The sequence below is a fragment of the Macaca nemestrina genome, chromosome 15, assembly GCF_043159975.1.
Source record: "Macaca nemestrina isolate mMacNem1 chromosome 15, mMacNem.hap1, whole genome shotgun sequence".
Lineage (NCBI taxonomy): Eukaryota > Metazoa > Chordata > Mammalia > Primates > Cercopithecidae > Macaca > Macaca nemestrina.
This window is the reverse complement of record NC_092139.1, coordinates 59,647,033-59,672,802: the sequence shown is the minus strand read 5'-3', so window position 1 is coordinate 59,672,802 and position 25,770 is coordinate 59,647,033. Positions and strand designations below refer to the sequence as shown.

General features: G+C 39.5%; 1 protein-coding gene, 1 non-coding gene and 1 pseudogene across 4 annotated transcripts in view; 1 reads left to right on the top strand and 2 right to left on the bottom strand.

Annotated features, from left to right (window-relative positions):
- Window positions 1–17,332, bottom strand: part of LOC139358553 (POTE ankyrin domain family member B-like) — a 31,325-nt gene extending 13,993 nt beyond the window's left edge. The window contains exons 1-7 of one of the 3 annotated variants that reach the window (XM_071079792.1): window positions 16,664–17,332; window positions 16,190–16,315; window positions 11,332–11,446; window positions 10,999–11,172; window positions 7,982–8,088; window positions 6,518–6,655; window positions 3,997–4,067 (exon numbers count right to left, since the gene is read on the bottom strand). In XM_071079792.1, the coding sequence (XP_070935893.1) occupies window positions 3,997–4,067; window positions 6,518–6,655; window positions 7,982–8,088; window positions 10,999–11,172; window positions 11,332–11,446; window positions 16,190–16,315; window positions 16,664–17,187 (1,255 nt within the window). In that variant the 5' untranslated portion in view covers window positions 17,188–17,332. Of the gene's footprint in view, window positions 1–3,996; window positions 4,068–6,517; window positions 6,656–7,981; window positions 8,089–10,998; window positions 11,173–11,331; window positions 11,447–16,189; window positions 16,342–16,663 lie in introns of all 3 variants that reach the window. The other 2 variants (XM_071079790.1, XM_071079791.1) reach the window with 2 other exon arrangements.
- LOC139358986 (U6 spliceosomal RNA) lies at window positions 5,186–5,292 on the bottom strand. The gene has a single exon (XR_011614486.1). It is a non-coding gene; the product is annotated as a U6 spliceosomal RNA (small nuclear RNA).
- A 3,492-nt stretch (window positions 17,333–20,824) lies between the features above and the next one.
- Window positions 20,825–21,753, top strand: LOC139358845 (cyclin-dependent kinase 2-associated protein 2 pseudogene; annotated as a pseudogene).
- The last annotated feature ends 4,017 nt before the right edge of the window (window positions 21,754–25,770 follow it).

The window sequence follows — 25,770 nt, the reverse complement described above, 5'->3', positions numbered from 1 at the left end:
AGTGATCCCTGGTCCTATCTGCATTTAGAAAAATATCATTTTAATGCCAAAACCAATATTCCTAGTGAGCCAATAGTCATTAAGACAAGGAGACAGATAGCTCTTGTGGACACAGCTGAGATGTTACTATGTAGCAAATTCTCAATAATTCTCATGAGCACTGGGAAAGTCAATTCTATAATAAGTCAAAGAAATTACAATAAATCACTTAATATTTGGTTTGGGAAGGTGCTTTCTAAAGTTATAGTGCATACGAATATAATTCATAGTTGTGAATTCAGAGATGTGACAATAAAGCAATGAAAGGACACTGTGTTTGAGTCAGTAATCTTTAGATTTCTATCTCGTCTTCCTACCCAGTCTGTAAATTCTAAGTATAATGTTGATACTCACTCTCAAGTTTACGTTAAATACTAGCCTATAAAAAAACACTCTTTCTCTTACTTCTTTTTGTTATTTATATGTTGCTGTTTTTAAAGGAAGAACACAAAAATGCCCCACTGAAGGGATTCTGTTTGGTTGCAGGCTACAAGAGGGGAAAAACAGAAAGCATATTTTGCAGAAAATGGTATTTTAGAAATCAGAACTATGATATGAAGTCAAGCAGGGCACTCTAGGACTGAATTTGCTGTGCTTCTTTAATACACTCCTTGCTCTCTTTCTTTTCTGGCAGCCATGACTCACACAGGTCATGGAGACTATCATTCCCTAAGAGGAACACAACTCTGATAGTCATCTTTATCTATTAAGTTCACCTGTCCCAATTCTGTGTTCTGTGGATGCTGACTTTTGGTAACTGATGGTGATACACATGGACATTTTCATCAACTTTCAGATTCTTTGATCTTTGACAAGTCTTGTTACTGAGAGTCAAACTAGTAGGATGTGAGTTATAAATGCTGGTAATCCAATTACCTACTCAAAATATCCTACATGAATATTCCATTAAACATGCATAGGAAAAAAATGGTCCTTTCTGCTGACCTGCAGCTCTTTGCTCTTCTGTATTCACCAGAAAATTTCCTACTCCTTCCTCATGTCCAGGTTAAATACTAGTGTACGACCTGGAAACCTGTAAATCATCTGACATTTCTCTCGGTCCCCCAAGCCTTTCTCATTCAATTATCACTAAATCATATAGACTACACCTCTCTTCTGTCTCTGCTTTATATTCCCACTGCCACTGGGAACATAAACATTTACAAAATGGCTTCTATTTAAAAGAAAACCGTCAACTACTAATGTTAGTTCTTACATGAAAAAAATTAAGCAAAACAAATAAAAAGGCATAACACCATAAAAACAAAGTCCAACATATTAAAATGAGTAACTGAGATTCCTAACTTTATTCCACCATGGATGGGTGAAAACCTTATAATACATTGATACTAGTCCAAGGATGTGTGACGGAAACTATAGCTGACTATTGCAAAAGCTTCCTTTGTCTCCTGGTTTCTTTCCATGGTAACCTTCCACCAATCCCAGGAAACTATAGGCCACAGTCCAAATTAAATCTGCCTTATGGCTTGTAAATAAAATTTTATAGGAGCTCAGTCATGCCTGTTTGCTTACATAGAATCATGGTGGCTTTCACTCTACAACAGCAGACAACAGCAGGGGTAAGTAGCTATGACAGAGACCACATAGTCTAAAATATTTCCCGCCTGGTCCTTTACAGGAAAAGCTTGCTAACCCATTTTACACCATGACCAGAATGCCTTAATACTCAAATTTAATCTTGTGACTCCCCTGCTCCCATGTCTCCAATGAGCCCCTGCAGCAAACATTGTCGGCTCCCTACCAATACATTCCTTATTCTTTCTTGCAGAAGAAACACAAGTCTTTTGGGATGTTTATTATCCGAATCTCCCTCCTCAGCCTCAGAAAGAGAAACGTTAATTCTAAGCTAATCACATATTTGCATTCCCAGTGCCTGGTTTGGGAATGAGCAGGTAGTGTAACACAGCCAATGAAATGTTACAGGAAGCCCCTTGTGTGCTTCTAAGTTTTCTCCCTATTTAGAAAACACAGGTGAAGAAAAGAAGCCCTTGAGATGTTGTGTTGTGAGAACAAGATGTTTGGAGCTGTTGCAGATTACCCGACCATGAAAGGAGACATGAATAAAACACTGTCGACAGCACAGAAAGAGGGACAAGAGTGATCCCTAGGATATCACTGAACAAACAAAACAACTCTGGTTCCTACTGTTTTCACCACTGCTCATCAGTATTTGCAGTCCAAAGCATTCTACCTGGTAAACTTCCCATGGCCCACAGGATAAAATCTACTCATTTCTGTAGTATTAAAAAGTCTGTCATAAACTTGCCTTAGCTAAGTATTCACCTCATTCCCAACCTCTGGTATCTCACACTTTTGGTGCTAGCAAAAGTGAACTGCTCAGAAACCCTGCAAAGTTCACTCAAGCATCTGGTCTTTTGCACTTGCTGCTCTTCCTGCCAAACAGGCAATCTCCTTAGATGTTCCTTCTGGCCAACACACAATCTTGTTGCATGTTCCTTCTGTCAAACATTATTCTTCTGCTTCTTTACCTAGAAAAATTCTTCTCACTCTGCATGCTTCCCTTGAATCATACCTACTTTTTTTTTTTTTAACCAGAACTTTCATTCTTCATCACATATGTCTGGCACACAATCAATAATAAATTATAAGCTTCCAGTGGGCATCTAGCACACAGTAAGAACTGAATAAAGGAGTAAAATAAAAAAATAATGACAATGATAATAACAAGCTCCTGTCTGTATTTTTAATTGTGTTCTGTTGTGTTCTGTTGCATTAGAAAAATGGTTAGTATCTAAAAGACATTCGATAGTTATTTGTTAAGTGAAGTGAAAACATAAATGGAAATATTTTCTTTGTAAATTCTATTGAAAAAGCACAGAAATGAAATAGAGACAGCTCTATTATGAGCACCTTAAGGATCAAAACTACATCTGCTCCATCTTTATCTCCTGCAACTTACAAAACCCAACTTACAAAAGTTCTTTGATAAATTGATGGCTAAATTGAAGGTGTCCTCATACTGTTTGGGTTATACAATGTATTAGGTGTCCACAACCAGGTAGCATACTAGCATTTTTGTTATTGTGAAACATTTTTCTAATTTTATTACAATCTCCTGAGCCTAGAGTTGAGCGATTTGTATATTTATTATGACAATCTTTTGGCAAATGGTAGCAGAGCATTTGTTCTAACAAAATTGCTGTTATCATGATAACTAACCAGCACGTAGAAGAGCACATCTTGTTCCAACAAAGTAAATATGTCTCTTTCCAACTTCAAATGAGGAGGAATGAAGTCAGTAATAGTGAGACCTTGTTGGGACAAGCATATGTAACATAACTTTGCTTCAGCATTCTTTTGAGATCAAAAGTTCCTTACTTTTACTTTTTTATCTATGGTAGGACCACCCAGAGCAGGAGTCCTCAACTCCCATGCTACAGACCGGTAGCAGTCCATGGATTATTATGAACCACACCACACAAGAAGAGGTGAGCAGCAGGCAAACCAGGGAAGCTTCACCTGTACTTACAGCCAACCAATAATAATGGCTCATATTATTGCCTGAACTCTGCCCCTTCCTAGATCATTGATAGCATTAGATACTCTTTGGAGCAAGAACCCTGTTGTGAACTGCCCATCCAAAGGATCTAGGTTGTGTGCTTCATATGAGAATCTAATGCCTGATGATCTGTCACTGTCTCATATTGCCCCCAGATGAGACTATCTAGTTGCAGAAAAATAAGCTCAGAGCTTCCACAGATTCTACATGATGGTAAGTTGTATAATTATTTCATTATATATTACAATGTAATAATAATATAAAGTAGCACAATAAATGTAACATGAATGAATAATCCTGAAACTATCCCCACCTTCCCCCAGCCCATAGAAAGACTGTCTTCCACAAAACCAGTCCCTGGTACCAAAAATATCGGGGACAACTGACCTAAAGTAATTCACTATCACAAGTGTTACCTGGATTGCTGTTTTCAGAAGAGATTTTTAGCATCTGTTTTTCTTTGCAGTCAGAAAGTAATTGGCAAATTCTATGTATAAAAATGTAATAAACCAAATTACTATTTTAATACTGATGTAAAAAACTTACCAAATGTAAAATTCTTAAGAGAATTTCAAACAATATCATAATATCAGAACTTAACAGTATTATCCCATCCACTTATGAGTACATTCTACAAACTTCTCTTGAAACTTCTAAGTAAAGAAGACAAAAATGTAGGGTGAAATGCTCATAAATCGAGAGCAGTGTTACCCAGTAAATTAGCTTGCATTAGCATGACATAATAGAAAGTGTTCCAACCCTGCTTAAGTCCTAGCTCCATAATGAACAGCTATTTGTTCTTGGACGACTTGCTTGTCTTAGGCTCAATATCTTCTTCAACAAAGTGAGGACTTTGCTGCCTTCTTTCACTAGGTTGTTATAAAGATTTAATAAGATAACATTTTTTAAATGCTCAGAGAAATAGTAAAGCAAAGGAATAATCTGTTCCTAAACATTATAACTAAAATTATCTTGGAATCCTAAATAAAACCCAATGCATATTTTGTTCATAGGTTCTAATATGCAAATGTTATAGTTTTCAGCAAATGTTATTAAGTCTTAATTTTGCTTCTTAGTTTTCCTGCTCCTTAGGGCTTATAATTCTGGGCATCTCAACTACGTCTTAGTTTGTAACTAAATTTACTCATAAATATCTCATTAAAGTAGATAATGTGAGTGTCCACTGTTACGGAGTTGACCAATCACACCAAGGGCAGAAAAACCAATGGATGTTAAGACCTGGCTTGGACCAGTGATCCTTTTCTACCAACTCCAACTCTGAGCCAGCAGATATTTCTTAGGATAATGGTTTATATTGATGTTCAATTCCAGCTGACATGGAGACCAAAACTCTACCTATATGTTTTTTAGTTTCCATGAAGAAGTTGTAAGTTGACATTCTCTAATTTTTGACATACACACTAACAACATATTTTGCACCAAGCACTTTATTCAGCTCTGAGTCACCTCATAGACCATCTTACATGACTATTTTTTTAGTGCAAATCACAATTTCAATATTTTGGTGGCACCCATTTTGCTTTGATTCACACTGTTTCCTTAGAGCTAGTCAGCAAATAGTCAAATGACCTTCCAGTGTCTGACCAAAATATGGAATGCTTCAAAAATTTGTGCTGCTTCCTTATACAGAAGCCATGCTAATTTTCTCTGTATTGTTCCCATTTTAGGATATGTGCTGCAGAAACAAGCACAAAGCCCTACTTTTACACATGATTAGTGATGAGTCATGCACAGGGCTTGGTTCTGTTAAGTCCAACTAACCTACTTGAGATTCTGAAAATTCTCTTCAATGGCTCCCTGTGAGGTAGAATTTGAAAATATTTTAAAATCTTGAGTTACAGATGAAAGTAGCTTGGACAAATTTCATTATCATGTAAAACAGATCACTCAAGGGCCAACCACAACTGGGAGCCACTGCTCAGAGAAGGTTCATATGGGACTTTCTACTGCCTAAGGTTCTATACAGAATATAAAGGTGCCTCAAAGTACAGATCTGATAGCAAAGAAGAAGAAACAAACACTGATCCCTTTCTGTCACATTATTTGAACCCCTCTGACCCTTTAGAACAAGCCCAATTAATATCTACCAGAGAAAAGACCAACAACCGCCTCAAAGGATCTCGTACCATGAAGGTCTCAGCTAATTCTTGGCTAAGATGTGGTTTCCATATTAGGTTCTGAATATGGGGGGAAGTGTCAATTTGCTCACTTTGTCTGCAGATCAAGTCAGGATGCCCAGCTGCCAGAGCAGGGTGTTGGTGCTTTGGGAACAATGGCTGAGCATAGAAGCATAGATATGGGAACTTAAAGACTTGAGGGATCTGAATCAGTAAGGGCATCTTGGTGTCAAAGATCAACCATTACCAGGCAGCAGGACCAGTTTGAGTGGCAACAACGCAGCAACAGAAACAAGGGAAACATCAGAATGACTGGAATGCCCTTTTTATTCTCCTCCTTCTGACTTGATAAAAGGGACTGTCTTCCTTAGATTTAGTGAATCCCTTCAGTTATTGAAAAATTCAAGGAGTATGTAGGAAATAGTCTCCAGAAGACAGTACAAGGCTTTCTGTTAAGCTGGACATTTCAAGACCCAAACAACTAATCAGAAAAATAAAAGATATGACACTGTTTTTTAATCCCATCCGTAGGTGTTATACTTGGATGAAATGAACAATGTTGGGATCTCTAAGTATCAAGGTCTTAAAAGTCCTGAGATAAAGAATCCTGTATCCATTGGTACTTATAAATTGTCTTGCTTTTTTTCTGATTTCTGGCTGATGCAGGGGACTAACTGACTGCCACTCTAAAACTAGCTGAACGGCACTATGACATCTCACCTGATATGTAAGATGCTATTGTTATAATTATTTTAAACCTCAATTTAGCATTAACTCGCCTTTTAATGTAAACACTTACACATTATGATGACTAGAAACAGCATAGTCTCTGGCCGTCTGTCCAGATAGATCTTTAGAAGAGACATCAATATTTTGCTCGAGTAGAAGGCTGACTATACTTGCTGATCCACAACGTACAGCAAGTATGAGAGCATTTCTAAAATGACAGAGATAATTTCTCCCTTAGGAACTGTAATAAACTTATTTTAAAAGCTAATTTAATATACTTTATCAACTTAACATCTTGCCTGTCCATGCAGAATTAAAGATTTACATGCACTAAAACACATAAGCACTTGGGTGCTTAAGTGTTCATCTTTGTAAAATACCAACAAGGCTTAAAGGAAGGGACAACAAGGAAACCTCTTATCTCGGTGAGGTATTGGAAAGTAGAAGACATTAATTTAAAGTCTTTCAATGGGCAAGAAACAATGCTAGGGCCACTTATCTGAAGTGGACAAAGTTATAAGTGAAGATTTCCTTACAGCTTCCCTAGACTGATATGCTGTAATAGAAAATCAGCTAGAGGGTAAGATAAGTAAGAGCTCTCTGCTTGCTGAAAGCAGTAATATTAATAATAATGGTAAGAATAGTCACAAGAGTTTCAGTTAATGATGCCAATAAGCATGTGCTAGGCACTGAATTAAATGCCATATATATCTTCCTTACTTATGCACAATCAATTTGAAGGATATATTCTCCTACTTTTCATATATGACAACACTTTTGGTGGTAAATAAGATTCCCAAGGTCACACACCAAGTAAGAAAGCTAGGGATTAAACCCAGTCTTGTGTGAATCCAAAGCCTAGCTCTTTTCTCTTTATCACCCACCTACGGCTTGCCTTCATTAAAGGAAAAGTGTATCCACTAAAAACTATCTTCACTCCCTCTCTCCATACCAGTTAAAAATAAAACCATCAAAATACACTGGAAATAAAAAAGGAAAAGCTGTTGGACCCACAGTATGTGGGAATAGCAATTAATTGTCAAGTAGGGATAAGCTAACATTAATATTCTTCAAACAAGGCAACTTAAAGCAGAGTCATTGAATAGAAAAAAGGATTTTCAACTCCTATTTATGTTTCATGCAGCATATTTAGCAGAAAAGCATATACGACACAGAGGTTAAAAACTACTAGAAAAGGTTAAGAAGTTCAATACTGGGTCATAAAGTAAACTAAAAGCTAAAGTTCACATTTCATAAAATTAACATGAAATCCCTTTAGCTAACATAATATCATCTAACCAAAAACATCATACAACAAATAACATCAGTCAATACAATAAGAGAAGATGAATCCTACTAAAACTGTTCTTCATGTTGCCCAGTCCAAATAATTGTTTTTCTACTTAACTGATTTGTGTTGATACTCATCACTATGTCCCAATAAGTATAATTTAATCTTACTAATTTATTATTTATGACTTGAGTGACTGCTATCAATCTCGAACAACACACAGATTAAAAGAAATAACTATACCTTCCACATCTGTCACGTGCACTTAAATTAGCTTTTTTCTTGATTAAAAATTTCACCACTTGCTGTTTTTGTCCATGTACGCCAAGCAAAAGTGGTGTGAGGCCATGCTGTAAAACAATATAAAACAAAAACAATATGTAATTCAAAAAATTATGTATTTCTCAGCTGAACTGGAAACTTTATATAAGATCCCATGGACTTACACTCATAGAAAGTAAATCAAATGTAGCTGCTTCCATCTTACTCTTCTGTGCTTTCCCACATGCTGCTGCTTCCCTTGGAAACACCCCTTCGCTGCCTGACCACATCAACTCTGATCATCTCAAAAACTCACTTTCAACATTTACTGCTTCCAAGACTCTTTGCTTCTAACCCAGCATTTGGCATGGCACTTTTGGATGATGATTTTTTTTTCCATTTAAACAAAGAGCTTCTTGAGGGCAGGGGATGTATCTTTTATCTCTATATTATCCAACCCTAAGACAAAATTCTTGTGTATAAAGCAAGAATTTGAATGTAAAATATTTCTTTAGTTTCACATGTTTTACCAAAAGTTCAAGCTCCAATGTGCAATAAAAATTGCTATTAATACTCCTACTGCCCATTTGAAGAATTTTTCCATTCATTCATTTAAAATCTATTTGTATTTACTTTTTCCAGATTGTTAACTAAATCATCAGTTCATAGGATTACTGAAACTAACAGAATTCCCGTCTGTATTCTTAATAACTCCATGGTTTTTAGTGTTTAAACCTGCCATCTTGATTATGTCAAAGCTCTGCAAACATAAGAGACATAATGGATAGTCCACAATACAGCTTCAATTGATTAAAAAAAGGTTTAGAATTTGCTACAATTCTAATTGAGAAAACTCTGCTCTTAACAATGACTTACTGACCTAAGCACTTGAATAAGTGAACAAAGAGACACAAAATCCTGAGAGGGCCATTCTCTACTTAATGAAAGACTACTCACTGCAAATTTCTAAAGACCTTCTGATTGGCAGGGAATAACTGAAGGTATAAAGGAAAAGGTATTATTCCGTAAGCTGATAGTGCCAATAATATTCATTTTAATGTCTCATCCACATATAAAAGTCAGACTTGGCCAGGAATGGGGCTCACACCTGTAATCCTAGCATTTTGGGAGGCTGAGGTGGGTGATTCACTTGAGCCCAGGAGTTCAAGGTCAGCCTGAAAAACATGGCATTAACCTCGTCTCTACTAAAAAACAAACAAACAAACAAAAAACAACAACAACAACAAAAAACCTGAGATTGGAGAACCACCTGAGCTTGGGGAGGTCAAGGCTGTGGTAAGCTGTGATCACACCACTGCACTACAGCCTGGGGAACAGATTGAGACCCCATCTCAAAAACCAACCAAAAAAAAGTTAGATTAATGTTATTGGAAAGGAAAGATTTAAAGGAATTAGCACATATCCAACTCCAACTCTTCTAGAAATATCTTAAGTTTCTGAGACATAAGAATTTACATATTACACTTATGTATTCATGGTTCTTAAGCAGAAGTGTATCCAGATTTTGAGAAATTTGTTGTTGTTGTTGTTGTTAGAGACAGGGTCTCATTATGTTGACCAGGCTAGACTCGAACTCCTGAGCTCAAGCAATCCTCCCACCTCAGACTCCCCAGCAGCTGGGACTACAGCCATGCAACACCATGCCTGGCTTCAAGGAAACATTTTTAAGTGTACATATTAGACTTACTCTATCAAAATCTTCAGGGGAAAGCCTAGACTTGTGGATTATTTAAAAATTTTCCTGAGGTAACTGGAATGCACAACTCTAGCTGGAAGCTAGTGCAATAGATGATTACTTCAGTCTCAGCGCTCATCCACATAACCAATTCCCTTTATCATTTGAGGATTTGGCCAAAAAGAGGAAAGAGTAGGAGAGACACTCATTTGCTGAAAATATCACATAATTTTCCCCGGTAAGAGTAGAACAAGGTCTAGTAAACTCAAAATCCAACCTGATCTTGTTCCTTATAAGCCCCTTATCACCCACCTTCCCATCAAGATATTCTAGAGTTGAAAGCAGAGTTGAGACTCCAATTGGCCATTTTTACCAGAATAGGACACTAAGTCAGTTAATTACTTGTCGTTCCCTCTGCTCAAGTGTTTCCCACTACATTACCACCTATTCACTGCCAATCTGGATCCTCAGAGGCTTCCTGAAATTGATCTCTAAGCAGTTTACAACCCACTAACTCCCTCTCCCAAACTGAAAACTGTCATTCTCTAAAATTGAAAAGAACCTTGTCTCATCATACAAAGGAAACAAATGAATGATCAACAGCAACACACACACACACGTGCAGAGACACACACACACACAGAAAACCTCTTCATGGTCTTTCCCTCCATTACCTAATTTCCAAATTGGCCTTGATATTTCTGATTGCTGTCTTTTTCCCTTTCCGCTTCTGCCTCATATGCAATCAGAAATATCTTAAGACTTGTCACTGAGAAAAAGACTTGTCACTGAGAAATCCATCACCTCATATCTATTACTGTTTTTTTTTTTTTTTTTTTTTTTTTTTTTTTTTTTTTTGCGGGGGCGGGGGGGACTTGCCAAAGGGGCAGGATTACTATTCACTGAATTGTGTTTGAGTTTTCTTGGAGTTTTAATGTAAAACCTATTTCCAGGGCAAATTTTGTCATTTTACATTTATTAGGGGAAAAAAAACCTGGCATGAAAAAAAACAAAGTATTACCTTTTACAAATTCAGTGTTTTTTAAAAAAACATAAACCACAAGAGCATTTAAAAAAAAACTGTACCCTCGAATGCTTCTTTAAAAGTAACAATATTTAAAACAAAGTCTTAGATAATTAACTCATTTCAAATTGTTTTCATTCAGGTTATGCTTGAGCTTCCAAATATGGAAAACTGGCCCTTACCCAGGTCAACGTTAAAATGAATGCCTGGCCCTTACCCAGGTCAATGTTAAAATGAATGCATTTTAGTATTTTGAAGATGAAATTGGTAGACCTATACCTTGTTTTTTGATTCAATATCAGCACCGTATAAGAGCAGTGCTTTCGCCATTAATTTATCTTCATTGTAGATAGCATAGTGTAGAGCAGTATTTCCATACTCATCTGGAATATTTGGATCAGTGCCATGTTCCAGCAACATTAATGCACATTCATCTTCTTGGCATTGTACAGCCTGTCAGTATTAGACCAAAAATAAATTATAAGTCCTGAGAATTAAAACTAACATTCCACAGCTTTCACCAACTAGTTCCATTTAAATGAGAAAACTCATTTTTATGCTATGTATTGAAATCAAAGCCATCTCATACTGATATAGTTGACTACTGCATACCTTGATCAGAGCTGTCCTCTTTTTGTTGTCAAGGATATCAAGTTGACATCGTCTGTCCAGCAGGAGTTTTACTATTTCTGAATTCCCATTGGCAGAGGCCAGATGTAGAGCAGTCCTATGAGAGTGAGAAGACTTTTTAGGAAATTGTAGTGCACGATCTACAGCTACATCAATGATTCATGCAATAGCAAACACAGAATAGCCTGCTATTACTCTGCCTTCAAAACAAACTTAATTTCCCTTTGAAGAAAGCACACTACTTATTACCTCATGACTCACTGTATGAATGAAAGAGCAGCCTATTTGAATAGGAAGAGCAGAGCCCTTGAATGGCATTCAACGTGGGCTGGAATCCTACTTGAAGCTCTGATGCTTCCCAGCTGTTGCTTACCTTTTTTGGCTCTCAATTTCCTCATCAATAAAATGGGAATGAAAAGAGTCGATTTCTCCGAGGAAACCACAGTAATGCTTAAATAAGACTCTACACGAAAGATATAGAATAGTTCCTAACACAAATAACAGCTCAGTAATTGTAAGATATTATAATTTTTACTAATACCACTAAAGACAACATTTGAATTCAGTGAGATGATACAATTATACCTACACTTTCAGGTATGTTTTAAAGATTACAGGTAACGATGTATTTTAGTGATTCTAAGATGATCATTGTCTCTATGTTTCACCATTTCTCACACTGAAATACCACTTATAATTCATGATTTACTATAACTATAATTGGCAGCATTTAAATAATTCTCTTATTGAGACATACAATAATGGGGCATCATACAATCCCTGGTGCCTTACATTAAGTAGAATATGTTACAATATAACACGTCTGGGGCGGTTCCAGTCAGATGACTAGCATTTAGATAAATTTTAGTTCTTAAAAGAAGTATGGAATAAGAGGGCTGAGGTGAAAACACAAACAAATTTCTAAAATAATCTATTTCTTTAGTTTTCAAAAACTTTACGCCAAAGAAAGCTTGAAATTCAAATGAATGGCATGGGCTCATTTTTATCAGTACTTAGATTTGGCCGGGCGCGGTGGCTCAAGCCTGTAATCCCAGCAATTTGGGAGGCCGAGACGGGCGGATCACGAGGTCAGGAGATCGAGAGACCATCCCGGCTAACACGGTGAAACCCCGTCTCTACTAAAAAATACAAAAAAAAAAAAAAAAAAAAAAAAAAAAAAAAAAAACTAGCCAGGCGAGGTGGCGGGCGCCTGTAGTTCCAGCTACTCGGGAGGCTGAGGCAGGAGAATGGTGTAAACCCGGGAGGCGGAGCTTGCAGTGAGCTGAGATCCAGCCACTGCACTCCAGCCTGGGTGACAGAGCAAGACTCCGTCTCAAAAAAAAAAAAAAACAAAAAAACTTAGATTTATACAATGTATGTACATTAGATATTTCCAATCATTCATATTAGGATTTAAGACTGTTATAATTCTTCTCCTTTTAAAATGAATTTATGAAACTATTTGTGGAGCTTTTTTTCAACGTTTACTTTCAGGGGTACAGGTGCAGGATGTGCAGGTTTGTTACATAGGTAAAAACGTGTCAAGGGGGTTGCTTGTACAAATTATTTCATTACCCAGGTGTTAAGCCCAGTACCCATTAGTTCTATTTGCTGCTTCTTTCCCTCCTCCCACCCTCCACCCTCTGATAGGCCCCAGTGTGTGTCGCTTCCCTCTAGGTGTCCGTGCGTTCTCATCATTTAGCTCCCACCTATAAGTGAGACCGTGCGGTATTTGGTTTTCTGTTCCTGTATTAGTTTGCTAAGGATAATGGCCTTCAACACCATCCGTGTCCCTGCAAAGGACATGCTCTCGTTCTTTCTTTTATGACTGCATAGTATTCCATGCTCTTTGTGTACCACATTTTAGTTCTTTAAAGTACTAAAACAGTCTTTACTCAAGACTTATACATTTTCAGAAGGGTAGTTGAGGGTTATCTTTTACTATTGTCTACCTTCAGAAATGCTTTTGTTTGAAAGGAGGGAAGAAAAGTTTCAATTGAGATTACCTCCTAATGCCCCAATTTTAAATCTCTCAACTTGCTCAGGCCCAGCAGGTAAATATGAAGTTTTCAAAGACGGAAGGATCCTGAGAGATGGTAGAATATGCCTTCCACATAATAGGTGTCTGGCTTATGTTTGATGACTAAACGGATTGAAAGAATGCATAAACACAGCTTGGGAGTTCAATATTTTTAAAGAATGCTCCTGTTGAGTAGAGCAATACATTTACAATAGTAATGGTCATTTATATTTGCTATTTTAGTTTTCATAAATATATAACTAAAATAAAATAATCAATTCATACCTTTTACACATGTTTATATATATAATGAAAAGATAGTTTTATAATAAAATGTATATACAATAAAATCTACAGGAACAGGTAAACAGAAACCCTCTACTTCTCAAGAGGGTAAAAGTTCACAGAAGATAGCTATCCACAGGAATAAAAATAAATAATAAAATGTGAGAAATTATTTGTATCTATGCAAGTAGCATATTTCTTCTCTTCCCAAGGATTATTTCATTACTAGTGAAATTTAACTAAAACTTTTCAGATATTCATTGCAGAAATCACAGATAAGAGAAAGGGAAGAACTTCACTTACAAATCCCCAGAAATAAGTTTGATTATGTTTTCTACACGTTTTCAGGTAACACAAGAGCAGATTCTGTTTGTGTAGATGTATAACAAACTGATTTTTTCCTCACTTGATATAGCAAAGCACATCTTTGCACAACATATCTCTGTATCTACTGACACCTTCAATGGTTACATATTATTTCATCCTATGGATGCACTGAAAGTTTTTCATAAAATCTTTATGTGAGCTCTTCTCAATACACTGCTATTTTAAGCAATACTAAGAAAAACATATGTGTCTATTTCATATAGATATTTCAGTATAATAGAGTTGATAGGTAAAAGGCATACACATTTTTAACATGTGGTTCTTATCATCGAAGTGTGTTAGAAAAGTTGCAGCAGCTTAAACTTTCAGCAACTACATAAATACCACTGTTCTTCACCCTCACAAACTTGGTGGATAGAAGACAGTATTTCATTCCTTTATTTATTTATTTTTATTATTAATTTATTTATTTATTTTTGAGATGAAGTCTCATTCCATGATCCAGGCGGGAGTGTAGTGGTGCAATCTCAGTTCACTGCAACCTCCACCTCCCTGGTTCAAGCAATTCTCCTGCCTCAGCCTCCTGAGTAGCTGGGATTGCAGGTGCATGCCACCATGCCTGGCTAATTTTTTGTATTTTTTAGTAGAGACGGGGTTTCACCATGCTGGCCAGGCTAGTCTCAAATTCTTGACCTCGTTATCCACCTGCCTTGGCCTTCCAAAGTGCTGGGATTACAGGCGTGAGCCACCGCGGCCGGCCTTTCATTCCTCTTCTAACTTAAATAGAAAACAGTATTTCATTCCTCTTCTAACTTAAGTTCCTTCTCTTACCAGGAACACTACGTTTTCCTATGTGCACAGGTCACTGGTAGATATGCAAAAAAGTACCTTGCCCAATCTTAAATTGAGCTTATTTTATTATATCTGCATATATATGCTTGGTTCAGTGGCTCAGGCTTGTAATCTCAGCACTTTGGGAGGCTGAGGCGGGTAGATCACAAGGATAGGAGTTCAAGACCAACCTGGCCAAGATGGTGAAATTCTGCCTCTATTGAAAATACAAAAAATTAGCCGGGTGTGGTGGCGGGCACCTGTAATCCTAGCTACTCAATAGGCTGAGGCAGAGAATTGCTCGAACCCGGGAGGCGGAGGTTGTAGTGAGCTGATATTGCACCACTGAACTCCAGCCTGGGCAACAGAGTGAGATTCTGTCCCAGAAAAATAAATAAATAAATAAATAGTTGCGTATATAAATAGGCTTTTGTGTTTTCTTCTGGTATTTTTCTCCTTTTGTATATTTAAAAATTTTAATCTATACTCCAGGAACTTACTTTTGTGACATAAAAATCTAGCTAGTTTTCTCCAAACAGCATGCATTTCATTTATTAATGATTAATCTTGCTTTATCAATACGAAACATCACCATTATCAAGTGCTAAATTCTTACATATATTTGGGTATTTCTGGATTTCCTATTCTGTTCTATTCATTGATATTTTTTCAGTTGTTAGTAAACAATTTGTGGAAATAACACATTCACATTTTGATATCTGGAAAAGCAAGTCTTTTTCCATTCTGTTACAAAAAATTAACTTATTACAGCAATAAAATACAGGATGTGCAGTGTAAAAATGCTAAAACTTTGCTATTTTTATTTGGCTTACGTAAAAGTGATAAACACAGAAAAAGCTCACATCTTAAGAAAAACGAATCTTCCTATTCAAGGACACAAACCATCTTCTCATTTCAGTTTCCTTGTAAGGTTCCTCAGTAAAGGACATATTTACATAGGGTACATTGATATAAAATCCATATTGGATTTTATTTGAAAAATATTTAGCCCAGAAGTTGATATATTATGGGACTTAGTTCTCAATATACACCTTTCTATAATGTATAGAACATTGTTTTAAAATGTGTACATTAAAAATAATCTGCTGCATCGACTTGATTTTGCGAGTTAAGTCACTTTCATACAGTCTATTAGTGTTCTATAAGGGAAATTATAATCGGATAGGAAATCAGCTAAAGTTTTGTTTCTGTGTTGTTGTTCATAAAGGGCCTGTGCCCTGACCTCTCTGAGGTTTCCACACCCAGGGTGGTGTGGGGCCTGCGGAGGAACAGAAAGCCAGGACCCCGATCCCTCCAGGAGGGTATGCCCCCATCATCCCCCCACGTCCCGCCTCCTCCCAGCCCAGGCCCGGTTACCTCTTTTGTTTGTCCGTCTTGTTCACGTCAGTGTCCCTGAGCATGACGATGAGATCCTTTCTGGGGACTTTACCCCACCAGGCAGCTCTGTGGAGCTTGTCCAGATCTTCTCCACGTACGTGGTACCTGGGCTCCATGAAGGCGCTGTCGTCCTAGTCTTCCCAAGCTTCCACGTTGCTCTCCCCGCGCCCCTTGCAGCTGGGGACGTGGTACCTGGGCTCCATGAAGGCGCTGTCATCGTAGTCTTCCCAAGCTTCCACGTTGCTCTCCCCGCGCCCCTTGCAGCTGGGGACGTGGTACCTGGGCTCCATGAAGGCACTGTCGTGGTAGTCTTCCCAAGCTTCCACGTTGCTCTCCCCACGCCCCTTGCAGCGGGGGACGTGGTACCTGGGCTCCATGAAGGCGCTGTCGTCGTAGTCTTCCCCAGCTTCCACGTTGCTCTCCCCGCGCCCCTTGCAGCTGGAGACGTGGTACCTGGGCTCCATGAAGGCGCTGTCGTCGTAGTCTTCCCAAGCTTCCACGTTGCTCTCCCCGCGCCCCTTGCAGCTGGGGACGTGGTACCTGGGCTCCATGAAGGCGCTGTCGTCGTAGTCTTCCCAAGCTTCCACGTTGCTCTCCCCGCGCCCCTTGCAGCGGGGGAAGCAGTGGCAGCACCACTTGGCCATCTTGCTCCTAAGTGTCTTCATAGCAGAGGCATGGTGGTCCCCAGAAGTGCCCACGTTGCTCTTGCCGCTCCTCCTGCAGCAGGGGAAGCAGTGGCAGCACCACTTGGCCATCTTGCTTCTAAGTGTCTTCATAGCGGAGTCGTCCTGGTCTCCAGAAGCACCCACGTTGCTCTTGCCGCTCGCCCTGCAGCAGGGGAAGCAGTGGTGGCACCACTTGCCCATCTTGCTCCTGAGACCAAATGGCTTCTTCACAGCGGAGGCAGCGGGTATTGAAGAAACCTCAGCCACCATCTGCTTTGAACAGCCAGGGGAGGCCGGTAGTCGCGAGCACATCGCGTCTACCAACCAGTTTCACCAACTAGCAGGAAATTCTGGGTTTCCGATCTGTTTGAAGAGAAAGGTCAATCCCAGCCAAAACCTGCCAACCCCAGCAGGGGAGCCCAGCCCACCCCACCCGGGAAAACCCACACCCAGCCGGGGAAAGCCCACGCCCACCCGGGGTGATCCCACGCCACCCCCCCCCCAGGAAGGGCCAACCCCCGCCCCCCACCGCCCAAAGGAAACACCCAACCCAGCCAAGGGAATGCCAAGCCCAGCAGCGAAAAGGTCAAGCCCAGCAAAAGAACGCGATGGAGGAAACGTCAATCCAAGCGAGAAACACCGGGCAAAGCGATTAACGCCGAGCCAAGCGAGGAACGCCAAGCCAAGCCAGGAACGCAGAGCCAGGCCTAGCCGTTACAGGCTAGCCAAGCCGTTACGCGGGTGCGCGTGCGGTGTGCGCGCCTCAGGCGGCGTCATTGCACGTGGCACAGACAGTGGCCAATGTGTGCAACCTGCGCACAAGTCTTGGTGCCACGAATATCAGTGACAGCCTTGCGTTCCCGGCAAACTTCGTGGGAATTGGCCGAGCCTTCAGGCTATGGAGGAGAAGCCTCTGGTTGGAAAAAGCCTCTTGAAGCAGGACAGGGGCTAGAGCGCCTGGAACTGGAGGATGCTGACAGGCTCCTCTGAGGAAAGCCCGCAAGACACTCGTGGCGGTGCTGTTGCCGGTGGCCACGGCTGCCGCTCAGAGCTCGGGCTTCTTTCTTATATTTGTTTTGGTTTTATTTTGCTACTATTTTCTACTTTCTTGATGTGATAGCTGAAATTTTATTTGAGAAATTTCTACTTTTCCGTCATACACATTTAGTGAAACACATTTTCCTGCCAGCACTGGCTTTACCTGTGTTGAATCAAGTGTGATATGTCGTATTTTTATTCAGTTTAATATATTTAATAGTTTCCCTTGAGACGTTTCCCTTAGGAGTGTGCTTGCTGTTTAGCGCTATTCACAATAGCAAAGACATGGAATCAATCCAAATGTCCATCAATGATAGACTGGATGAAGAAAATGTGGTACACATACAACATGGAATACTATGCAGCCATAAAACAAGAATGAGATGATGTCCTTTGCAGGGACATGGATGGAACAGGAAGCCATTATCCTCAGGAAACTAATGCAGAAACAGAAAGCGAAACACCTAATGTTCTCCCTTATAGTAGGACCTGAACAATGAGAGCACATGGACACAGGGAAGGAAACAACACACAATGGGGCCCCTGGATGGGGGCGGGAGAGGGAGAGAATCAGGAAAAATAGTTAATGCGTGCTGGGTTTAATGCCAAGGCAATGGGTTGATATGTATAGCAAACCACCATGGCACAAATTTACCTGTGTAACAAACCTGCACATCCTGCACATGTACCCCAGAACTTAAAATAAAATAAATAAAAATGTAAAAAAGAAAAAAACCAACAAAACTAAAATGTGTGCTGTTTATCTTTCAAGTATTTAAGATTTTGCTGTTATCTTACTTTTTTATTTTGAATTGGATGCCATTTTGGCTGGAGGATACATTCTACATGATTTCAGTTCTTTTAAAACTCTAATGTTTGTTAAAATGCAGGACACAGACCATCTTGGTTTATGTTCTGTGGGTACCTAAATGTTCTGCTGTATTCTGATGCTAGGGGGTGGAGGAGCAGGGGTTTTTGTTGTTTCGTTTTGTTTTGTTTTTTTGAGGCAGAGTGTCGCTCATTTTGCCCAGGGTGGAATGCAATGGCCTGATCTCGGCTCACTGTAACCTTCGCCTCCCGGGTTCAAGCGATTCTCCTGCCTAAACCTCCCCAGTAGCTGGGATTACAAGCACCCGCCACCACACCCGGCTAATTCTAGTATTTTTAGTAGAGGCAGGGTTTTGCCATATTGGCCAGGCTGGTCTCCAACTCCTGACCTCAGGTGATGCACCCGCCTTGGCCTCCCAAAGTGGTGGGATTACAGGCCTGAGCCTCCGCACCCAGCCAAGGGTGGAGTACTTTATAAATGCCAGTGAGTGGCAGCCGCCAACATCAGTAGCTGCTGACACTGCTAGCGACTGGGGCGGACAGCGGCCAGAGCCGGAACCCAGGCTTCCTGCCACCTGTGCGTGCGGCGCACACCTGGAAGCTGTCCTCCCACAGCCTACACCGGGGGGCACAGCAAAGCTGGGACTCATGTTTGAAGGAAGGAAAAAAATCGAACGCGTAACCCAGCACTGTTCTTTCCAGATCCATCCCGCTGGCCCTCTTGTTTCCCACGTTTTTGAAAACTGGCTACTCTGACGTCAGATCCCTAAATCGCAGCCACTGAGACCTGGCTCTCAGAAGCCAAAGCCCTGGCACTTTCCAGGCTGAGCAGGAGGAGGTGAAGGCAGACTGGAGGCTGGTCCAAGACAGCTGAGGGCTGACCATAGGGGGTCATGCAGAGGCCACCACTGGGGCCGCTACACGTGACATGGGATTTGGGCCATTGGGTAGAAGGCGTGGAGATGGGGCACTGCCAGCGGAGCCAGGGAGGAAAGAGAACACTCTCCAAATTGTCTTCCAGGGTTTCCATGAGCATTTTATTAACTCAGAATCTGTCAGGAATAATACTAGGGAGTTACCTTTCCCTGAAGATGGCTCTTGTCAGAGTAGTGAGATAGGTGTGGGGGGGGTAGGGGGGAGGAAGAGGAATGTGAGGCTCAGTTTACACATATTAAGATCAGCAATGGTGTGCCGCTGGCAGGAGCAGAGCGAGCCTGGAGATTTGGGTGGCTGCAGTTGGTAAGTGGTTGCAATCCAGAGAGTGGGACTGAGATCCTCTCTTGTCATGTTAGCATCCCGTTTCCTGGGCGTGGCTCTGACATCCTGCAGGTGGTCATTTCACTCATGGAGGCTTTGTCTCTCTTCCATCACCCCAGACTCAGCTTCACACTCCAGGGCTGCACACCACCAGCCACCGTCATGTTAACCCCTTCCCAGGTCAATGTGTCCCTCACCTGGAGCCCAATCTGCTGGACAGCCTTGGACCATCCATTTTCGGGGTGGTGGGCAACCTGGTGGCCATCGTGCTGCTGTGCAAGTCGCGCGAGGAGCAGAAGGAGACCGCCTTCTACACACTGGTATGCGGCTGGCCACCAACGACCTGTTGTTCACTTTGCTGGTGAGCCAGGTGACCATCGCCATGTACATGAAGGGCGGGTGACCTGGGGCCAGCCCCTGTGCCAGTACAGCATCTTCATCCTGCTCTTCTTCAGCCAACCCGGCCTCAGCATCATCTGCACCCTGATATCTATACAGGTAATTTGTGTTCGACATTCTCAGAGGAGTTTCATAAGCTTTATGTTTTATCTGGGTTATAAACAGAGTCCTCAAATGCGTAAAAAAGAAATCATACCAGGATTGAATTTCAGCAGGAATAAGTTTATTTTACCTATTCAAAATTAAAATACTTTTGTTTTGTTTGATAATGTTTTTGTTAAAGATACATTTTTGAAAAAAATTTAGGTAAATATTTAATAATGTCCCCTTTTCTATCCCAAGAAGTAATTTCATAGTTTATTTAAATTTTTTTAACAAAAGTGTAGCATAGATTTCTTAAAAAAAATGCATATTTTAACTCAATAAATCCAAAATACTGTGGCAACATGTAATCAATGTAAAAATTACTAGAGATAGTTTGCATTCTTTTTTCTTATGAAATCTTTGAAATCCATTGTGTATTTTACATTTTAGTACGTCTCAACTCAAATGTGAAATTTTCATCGAGAATATCTGAACTGTATTTAGATTAATAAAAACGGCAGTTAAAAAATTTAACATAGATTTAGTACGGGGTGTGCAGCCAGCTTGCAAATCAGATCTCGGCTGAGCGGCCAGGCAGCCAAACCCCGAGGAGCGGCCTGCTGGCTCCGCAGTGCCCAGAAGTTGAGGATGTTCTACAGATCCATCATGCCTGCCCCCAGCAGCACCCCCGGCTCCAGCACCCCTGGGCCGGGCACCCCGGTCCCTACAGGAAGCGTCCTGTCGCCGTCGGGTTCAGTGCCAGGAGCCGCTGTCCCTTTCAGACCGCTGTTTAACGACTTTGGACCGCCTTCCATGGGCTGCGTGCAGGCCATGAAACCACCTGGCGCCCAGGGCTGCCAGAGCACCCACACGGAACTGCTGTCGGTCACAGGGGAGATGGGCAAAGGGATCCGGACCACCTTCGCTGGCAGCAAGAGCACCACGGAGCGCCTGAAGAGAGGGATCATCCATCCCTAGTCAGAGTGCCTGGCGGAGACAGAGCGGAACCCACACACTTAACAGGAAGCTCCTAAGCCTCTGTGTCTGGACTTTTCCCGGCCACTCCAGAGCACCTGCTTCTCCCTGGCCCTCATCCCTAGTTGCACTAACCATCCTGGGCTTCCTGGGTCCTGTGTCCCTTGATGGTGCCCTCAGGAACCAAGGGGTGGCTCTCACTGCAGGTGGCAGCACTAACGATCCTCCCTTCCCCCCACCCCACTCCGCCAAAGCAACAAGAGTTAGCAGCGAGGTCCCCTGAGTCCCACCCATGACCTACCCACAGTGTTGCCCACTGGAACTTTCTGTGGGCCCCACCACTCAGCCCTTCCCAGCACTTCTCCCACGTGCCCCCAGCCTCCTTCTCCCTCAGCACGTCTCAGGCTTCAGGCCTGACACTTCCCTGCCTTGTGTCTTTTGCTAAATATGACCTTTCTACATTAATAAAAGATGATTTGGAGTTGTGCTCTCTAAAAAAAGTTTAATATAAAAGAGAAATAAAAGAAAATTTAGCAAAGGAATATATCGATGAATATTTAAATATTTAGATGACATTACTACCAGACATAATGAGATAATCAGATATTTCATTTACTTATGATTAATATGTTTGTATTTATTTTTTTATTTTATTTACGTATTTATTTTTAGTATACTTTAAGTTCTAGGGTACATGTGCACAACGTGCAGGTTTGTTACATATGTATACATGTGCCCTGTTAGTTTGCTGCACCCATTAACTCCTCATTTACATTAGGTATTTCTCCTAATGCTATCCCTCCTCACGCCCCCCACCCCATGACAGGCCCCTGTGTGTGATGTTCCCCGCCCTGTGTCCAAGTGTTCTCATTGTTTAATTCCCACCTGTGAGTGAGAACATGCAGTGTTTGGTTTTCTGACCTTGTGATAGTTTAAACAAACTAGCAAGTTCAGAACTCACTTTATAAGAGAAATAATGAAAAATAAAGTATTACTGACATTGGTAACAGAATAAAAGTTAGAGTTAGACAAAGTATTAACAAATAAGCTTATTTATTTATAAGAGAAGGGAAAATATTAGAAAGGATTAAATGACGTCTTGTCAACATGAAGAAAAACTGTATTATATATAATTCATTTGTTAACTTATTATTGTGTTTCCTTGTATAATTTTCACTTGGTTTTGTCAGTTTTACTACTTGCTTCATTAGTTCAAAAACTACATCTTCATAGACCATTTCAGCTTTTGCTGTGTGGGCAGAATTATAAAACCCAGTTTCAAAATTTCAACTGAACGTTGTCAGCATTTTTCTTTGGGCTTTTTATTAAAAACAAAACAAAACAAAAAAACCCCCAAGTAATTGTGTGTGTGTGTATTTTAGCATTATCATGAATGTAATAACAATAAAATCAAACAGAATCAAATGGATAAGCAATATGTTGGACTAGCATCTCAAGTATGAAAATGGCATTGCCAACAGTGATATGATTTTTTCAAAATGGTCAACTTTTTAAAGTATAATCTTATTTCAACCTAAAATCTTACTATCGGAAAGTGTAGTGTACATTAAAATGTTCTGAAATGCCTTTATTCACATATATTAAATGGTAGTACTCATTCAGTTATCTACAAATTGATTTTTCACTTCTGTAATTGTCTTATAGAATGTTCAGAAGTTATGCAGAATGTGAGATAATTTTCTATTGAATATGATCATTTTATCGTTGCAAGACATCAAACATCCCTGTTGCAAGCCATTAAACACCCCTGTTTCCTACCAAATAAATGTACAATAGTGATAAATGTAAAGATGTTTTTCAAAAAAGACACATTTTCGAGTTATAAAACAAGGATTTTAAAACTTGAATTGTTACAGTGAATATGTCTTAATATAGGCTACGGTCACTTTAGATAAAAAAATTACCTCACGTCTATTTTCAGTATTACTTAAAGGTATTTATGTAGTGGCAAAGAATTTTTTTTGTTTTTTGCCTAGAGGCAGATATTTTTCCACATGGCTATTTATGGTATGAAACTGTATTTAAATGCATGTACACATATAAAAGCTGCCACTGTGGCTGTAAACTATTAAAAGTTATCAAGATTAAAAAATAAATAAAAAATAATTGTTTTTCTATGAAATGTCTTTATTCAAGTCCAAATTTAGAGGTTTAAAATGCTTGAAATGAATAAAAGTGAGTGTTTCACATATTTCAGTCGGAATGGCCTTTGTCCTAGTTTTATTAGTGAAGCAGCAGACTGCATTTTTTTCGCTCTCACACACCTTCAAAAGCTGGAGAGAAAAATTTGATAAAACTTCTAGGACATTATGTGATGAAACACATTAAACACTGAAGGAGAAATACAACCTCACTGTTTATAAAAAACATATAAGAAGGAATCCTGCATACATATATCTATCAGTTTTGTATTTTCAAAAAGTATTTGCCTTAAAATGAGCTTCATTAGAATATGTGTTCTCCCACAAAGCCAAGGAAAGTAGGTTAGACAGAGGATCTGGAAGTCTACATGTGTGATGTAACTTCATTGAATACGTTTCACAAATAAGGCAGAAATGTATCCGTGTGACCCAAAATATTCTCTAAATTTTCTCAAAGCAATGTGGCCACATCTATTATCTTTTACCATGACTAGTGTTCATTCCAGGGGTTGGATATTACCTCGCCCATTTGCAGCCTCCTATCTCTGCGATTAATTATGGCTAACATTCTCAGCAGTCAAACATCTTGCAAGTGACAGCTTGAAAAGGCCTACCAGCATGATGTTCACTCTGCCACCTGACTAGCTTGTCTTCCATCTACACACTGCAGTATTTAGAAGAGCGCTTTAGTATTGTAAATTTGATCCAACATGTGTTCAACGAGATGAAATCTTCAATATTGCACTACCTGTGAATCGGGAGAATGTTAATTTGCTTCTGTAGTTTTAAGTGTATTCTCAGAGGTAGAGGAAGCCATATTATATCATTGGATTCAAGAAGTAAAGTAAATAGAAGAAAAAAAGATGTTATTCTAGTTTGGTTATGTTTATATCTTAAGTTTTCTTTTCCAGATATATAAGAACCTACTAAATACACTGAATAAAATGTGGTAGCCATGGGTTAAATATCATACTTTATGCTTTGCTAATTAATTCCAAGATACAGTAGAAAAATAAGCTCTCTTATATAATACAAAAATGATATGGGGGAAAGAAGTAAAAAATTAACTTAGAGACATCATTAATTAATTTCTTTTCTAAATGAAACACTAAATAATTTCTATTTGTTTTGACAAATAGATAATATATTTAGAATCAATGCTTTATTACTTGGAAAGTGGAGTAAAATTTTAAATGTATTATTCAGATTGTATTATTACTATTTACTACAGATCACATACATTTGTCTTTTCTTCGTATTAGACATTAATTAATGGCAAACGTCCCTTCGAGGCCTATTTAATATGAGTAGTAAAGTATCTGGAATTTCTGAAATAATAAAAGTGACCTAAATCACCATGTTTGGTAAATTCACAACATTCAAATGGCAGGAGGGGAGTAGTGGATGTAGGGAAGGGAATGCTCATGTTCTCATTATTCCCAAACGGATTCTTACAAGTCTTCTCACTCGGCACATGGATGCATCTCAGTAACACACAATGTCTTACTTAGACAGCCACAACTGTCTGCAGTTTTTAACAAGGTACAATTCAACATTATTATTCCTTGCCACCTCAATATCAGATATTTTCTCATGTCATCTTTTACTTCTGAAGAGCTGAATTATTGATTCATAAACTGAATCCATAGCTACATATCTGTGGATGTTTTTAAATTATGTGAAAATTTTGTATATGCTTTCTTCTGGGGAAAGTATCGAACCTGGTGATTGTAACAAAAACAATCACTCGTGTTAATATTTAAGTCTTAATTAATTCAGAAAACTTTGCACACACCTTAAGGTCAGATATTATTTTGTACCCTACATATAAAAACTTTTTTTTTTTTTTTTTTGAGATGGAGTCTCACTCTGTTGCCCAGGTTGGAGTGCAATGGAGTGATCTCTGCTCACTGCAAACTCCGCCTCCCATAACATTAATGATCACTGATCAAAGATCACCATAACAAATATAATAATAATGAAATATTTAAAAAATTGTGAGGATTACCAAAATGTGAAACCAAGACACAAAGTGAGCACAGGCTGTTTATTAAATGGTACCAATAGACTTGTTTCACCTGGGTTGTCACAAACATTTCATTAGTAAATAAAAGAAAAAAAGGCCATATCTGTGAATAAAGAGAAGTGCAAT